Raw genomic sequence first — 5,847 nt, forward strand, 5'->3', positions numbered from 1 at the left:
TAATCATTTTGATGTAAAAAAATGCGAAAAAGAAAATAATAACGAAGAAGAAGAAACATATTTTTCCGGAAGAGAAGAAGATGATAAATTACACAACAGATGTAATAATATAGAAAAAACAAATAACATAGGAAATAATACATTAAATAAGAAAAAGAGGAAAAGAAAGAAAAGAAAAAGAAAACGATTTCTCTTTAGAAATACGGAAAATCCACTTTATCAAAACTATTATCATGATGGTGATGATATAGAAGATTTTGTTATAAGCAGAGAAGCTACTATAGACAACCAATCAAAATATAGAATAAATGAAAAAGTTGTTACACAGAAAGATGTTTCAGATTTATTATATAAAAAAGGTATAGATTTAAATAATAATCGTTTTCTAATATTACAAGGAGAAGTTGAACAGATAGCTCAGATGAATCCAAAAGGTAATAAAAATGAAGATGGTCTATTAGAGTATTTAGAAGAGATAATAGGTACTAATAAATATATTGAAAGTATAAATGAACATTTAGAAAAATTAGAAAGGTGTGAAGAAATACATCACGAAAAAGTTCATCGTTTAAAACATGTTTATAATGAATTAAAAGAATTAGCAGGTCCTAAAAAAGAAGCTAAGTATTATATGACTTTACAAAAATATACATATAAGTTACATATAATAATAAATAAAAAAGATCAATATGAATTATCTAAAATGATTAGTGATAAAGAAAAGGAATTGGAGTTGTTTTTAAATAAAAGAAATAATCATGATATGGAATATAAACAACTGTTAGAGACAAGAAAAGAAATGAATATATCTTTAAGTAATTTAGAAAAGGAAGAAGAAGAAGTTATAAAAAAAAAGAATTTAAAAAATAATGAATTCAAAAAATTAAATATTGAAGATGAAAATATAAAAAAAGAATTATTAATTATAGTACAGAAAATGCAAAATTTATATGTTAAAAGAGAAGAATTAAAAGAAAAAGATATTCCATCCTTTAAGAGAATTATTGAAGAAAAACAAAAAATTATTAATAAAATAAAAAAAGAAGAATTGCATTTATTAGAAGTGGAATTAGAAAAATGTGAAGAAGAATTAGAAAATTATAATGAAGAAATTAAACAAGATATTGATAAAATGAATACTATATATTCTAATGAAGAAAAAAAATTAGCACCTTTACAAAATAGTTATGATAATATTATTAAAAATATATCTGAATATTCAAATCAATGTCATATTATAGAAAAGAAAAAAAAAGAATATTTAACACATATAGAAAATCTGAAATATCTACAAACAAAAATTATTAATGAATTAAAAGAAAAAGATGTACATACAAAATATTTAACCAAAACAGAAGAAGAAAAAAGAAAAAATTTAAAAAATAAACAAAATGATCTTGACGAAATTCAAACCAAAATCCAAAAATTAAATACAAATTTAATAGAGGAAACTATAAAATATGAAAATATTAAAAAAGAAGTTGTTACAGATAGAAATATGAATAAATTACATCATTTTATATATAATTTAAAGAGATCTAAGATTAAAGGAATACATGGTATGCTTATTGATTTAGGGTATATTGAAAAAAAGTATGAAAAAGCTTTTACCATAGCTAGCAATAACTGTTCAGATTTTGTTGTAGTAGAAAATCCAAACGATGCTGTACTATTATTTGACGAAGTTAGAAAAGCTAATATAGGAAGAGTCAATGTTTTATCTTTATCTGTTCTAAATAAAAATTTAATGAGTCTTATGTTAAAAAATGAAGAAATCTATACACAATTATTACCAAATGTATATCGATTAATTGATTTAATAAAATTTAAAAATGATAAATATAAAATATGTTTCTATTATATCATCAAAGAAACATTATTGGCTAATTCTTTAGAGCAAGCTCATGTTATTGCGTATTCACATAAAAAAAGAGTGGTTACTATAAATGGAGAATTAATTGAAAATGATGGAAGAATATGTGGTGGAGGTATGGATAACAAAAATGTTAAAGGTAACGGTGGGAATTCAGAACGTGGTATAAATAGTAGTAGAACATCTACAAATAATAAAAATACTAACAGCAACAATCATAATCATAGTAGTAGTAGTAGCATAAAAACAAGTGAATATGATGAATCACATTTATTAAATTCAGAAAAAATAATCAAAGAATTAAATAAAAATATTCAAGATAAAAAAAAACAAAAAGATATCTTAATAAATGATATTAAAGATATCAATACCTTCTTAGAAGATAATGAATGTAAAATTGTTATAGCTAAAAAAAAAATTGATAATTTAAAAAAACAACTAGAAGATATTGATGATCAATTACAAAATTCCAAAACACCAGAACTAACCAAAGAAGAAGAAAATGAATTAAATACATTAAAAAATTTAATAGAAGAAAAAAATAATGAAAAAAGTAAAGTCGAAATTGTATTAAAAGCACAAGAAACTAAAGTAAAAAAATATTATGAACAATTACAAGATGTTGGTGGAGAAAAAAAAAAAAAATTAAAAAATAAATTTATTAATGCTGAAAGACAATTAAATATTATGAAAGATCAATTACAAGAACATACAAATGAAGAAGCCAATGCTTTAGCTAGTTTAGAAAAAAGTGAAAAGGATATTAAAATGTTTTCAGAAAATATTTTAGAATATGAAGCAAATGAAAAAGAATTAGAAAATGAACTTAAAATTATTGAGAACAAGGGATGTGAAGTATATGAAGAAGTAGAAACTTTAACAAATTTATTAAATGATATACAATCAAACATTGAAGAAAAACAAAAAAAAAAACAACAAGTAGATGAAAATATATCCAAGAAAGATTTAGAAAATGTGGACCTTGTATATAAAATTGAACATCTTCAAAAGGAATTAAATCAATATAAAAATAAAAATGAAAATTATCAAAATAAAATTGATGAATATATCGATCTAATTAAACAATCAGATAAAGTTATTCATGAAAATATGCTTTCAGAAATGAGATGTAGGAGACTTTTGGGAAAGAAAAAAAAAATTAATAAAGACCAAGAAGACCAAAGTACAAGGGAGGATATAAAGATGGACGACGAACATGATGGTAAAGACAGGCAACTGGATGGTGAAGATGGTGAAGATGATGAAGATGATGAAGATGAAGATGATGAAGATGAAGATGATGAAGATGAAGAGGAGGAGGAGGAAGAAGAAGAAGAAGTAGAAGAAGAAGTGGAAGAAGATATGCAAGAAGATATGCAGGAAGGTATTGAAGAAATACAACCGCAGAAGGAAGCGATGAGGGAAAAAAATATATATGGTCATTATGAACCATACGAAGATATTAAAGGTAATGATCAAAATGATCAATATGATAAATTGGAAAATCAAATTGTTTTGCCTAATGGTCGTGATAATCATGTTAATGTTACAAGAAATAATCACATAAGTCAAGATAAAAGTACATTATATCTTCTTCATATGGATAAAAATAATAAAAGGAAATTAAACGAAAATGATACAACAACAAAATGTCCTGAGAAAAAGAAAGTAAAAAAAAAAAAAAAATTATTCGATGATCTAAAAGATCTTGAAGAACTTTTTGGTGATAGCGATGAATTAAAAGAATTAGAACATGAATATGATCATATTAATATAAACGATACAGATTTAGATTTGTTAAATAAAAAAGATATAGAAACAAAACTCGAAAATAAATTATCTATATTGGAAAAAAAAACTCCAAATTTAAAAATTTTTCAAGATTATAATTTAAAATTATATGATTATAAAGTAAGAAGAAAAGATGTTAAAAAATCAAAAAAAGAAAAAGATAAAATTAAAGCAGCCTACGATAGTTTATGTAATAAGAGAAAAGAAGAATTTGTAGTAGCATTCAATGTTATATCATCGAAATTAAAAGAAATGTATCAAATGATAGCTATAGGAGGAGATGCAGAATTAGAAATTATTGATTCTTCAGAAATATTTAATGAAGGTATTTTGTTCTCTGTTAGACCTCCAAAAAAAAGTTGGAAACATATACAAAATTTATCAGGAGGAGAAAAAACACTAAGTTCATTAGCCTTAGTATTTGCTCTACATTATTTTAAACCAAATCCAATTTATTTTATGGATGAAATTGATGCAGCACTTGATTTTAAAAATGTATCTATCATATCACATTATATTCAAACAAAAACAAGGAATGCTCAATTTATTGTTATCTCCTTAAGAAATCAAATGTTTGAACTGTGTGATCGTATGATCGGAATCTATAAAACTAATGATATCACCAAATGTATAACACTTAACCCTCATCAATGTACAATGCTCAATATCCCAAATATTAAACTAAAAAGAAAAACGAAATTGGAAAAAAATATAAAATATGAAAACACTGATGAAAATGAGCACCATTTAGCAATAACAAATGAAGTCTGAAATGTTAAGAAACTATTATAAAAATGGAATAATATATATATATATATATATATATGTACATATTATATATGTACGCATATGAAATATATATCAAATGACCTTATTTATATACTTTTTTCTTTTTTTTTTTTTTATAATAAATACGAGAAAGTGTATATTAAAATATTCCTTTCTGTTTCATGTTTTTAACTTTCTTTTTCATGTTTTTAACTTTCTTTTTCATATTTTTAACTTTCTTTTTCATATTTTTAACTTTCTTTTTTATGTTTTTAACTTTCTTTTTCTTTTTTTATAAAATCATTATGCTTTAAAATATATACCCCTCAAATATATATATATATATATATATATATATATATATTTTTTTTTAATTTGTCTTTTATTTTAATAATTTACTTATAGTGTGTTTTGCTCATTCTTTTTTTTATCCGAAAAATATAACCTTTTACAATTACAATTTTATTAATTTATTTTTATTTTTATTTTAATTTTTCCATCAACAATCTACAAATAAATAAAATATTTATATATGTGTGCGCGCCTGTTATTATTTCTGTAAATGTATCTATTCAAAATATTTTATTAATATCACTTAATTTTTAACCTTATATTTCATATTAAGAAATATTTTTGAGAACAAAAACATAATGTCTCAAGATAACGTAAAATTAATGAATTACAATGATATCAAAAAAATAGGAAGGGGTTCGATTACATTTTATTAGATATATAGATATAAAAAAAAATAATAAAGAAATAATGTTCAATTGTTTAATATTACTTTTTATTTTTGTATTATTTTTTATTTTTTATTTTTTTATTTTTTATTGTAGAGCATAATTTATATGAAACGGATGAACTCAATGAAGTACTATACTTGCATATGAAAGGGTTTCATAATATTGATGGTTTGGATACTTTTATAAATTTAAAGTGTTTATTTTTAAATAACAATTGCATAAAAAAAATAGACAATTTAAATAACCTAGTTAATTTAAAAGCCTTGTATAAAACAAAAAAATACAACATATTCATAAATGAAATAAAATATATTTTTACAGATACACATTAATGTATATAATATATATATATATATATATTTTTTTTTATATCTTCATATAAATTTTATTTTTACCTGACTTGTTCAGATATTTGCAAAATAACGACATAAGTACCATTGAAAATATTACATGTACTTCTTTGGTGATTTTAAATTTATCTAATAATAAAATAAAAACACTTGACAATATTCAACATTTAAAATTGTTGCAAACATTAAATATATCGAATAATTTGATTGAAAGTGTAAAAGTAATGCCATATATATTATAATAATTCACCTTAGTGTGTATATGTGTTAATGTATATATGTATGTATGTGTAGGTTTTTTTTTTTTTTTTTTTTTTTTTTT

General features: G+C 21.9%; 2 protein-coding genes across 2 annotated transcripts in view; both read left to right on the forward strand.

Annotated features, from left to right (window-relative positions):
• Nucleotides 1-4,435, forward strand: PRSY57_0508300 (chromosome condensation protein, putative; the record flags this gene model as incomplete). Its single annotated transcript, XM_012906154.2, has 1 exon — nucleotides 1-4,435. A coding segment is annotated over one exon (4,435 nt), but the record flags the coding sequence as incomplete, so codon positions are not given.
• Nucleotides 4,436-5,082: 647 nt separating this feature from the next.
• Nucleotides 5,083-5,847, forward strand: part of PRSY57_0508400 (leucine-rich repeat protein) — a gene marked incomplete at both ends in the record, with an annotated part of 1,807 nt that continues 1,042 nt past the window's right edge. The window contains 3 exons of the mRNA XM_012906155.2: nucleotides 5,083-5,140; nucleotides 5,269-5,440; nucleotides 5,584-5,746. Of these exons, the coding sequence (XP_012761609.2) occupies nucleotides 5,083-5,140; nucleotides 5,269-5,440; nucleotides 5,584-5,746 (393 nt within the window). The remainder of the gene's footprint in view (nucleotides 5,141-5,268; nucleotides 5,441-5,583; nucleotides 5,747-5,847) is intronic.

This window comes from Plasmodium reichenowi, chromosome 5 (assembly GCF_001601855.1).
Source record: "Plasmodium reichenowi strain SY57 chromosome 5, whole genome shotgun sequence".
Lineage (NCBI taxonomy): Eukaryota > Apicomplexa > Aconoidasida > Haemosporida > Plasmodiidae > Plasmodium > Plasmodium reichenowi.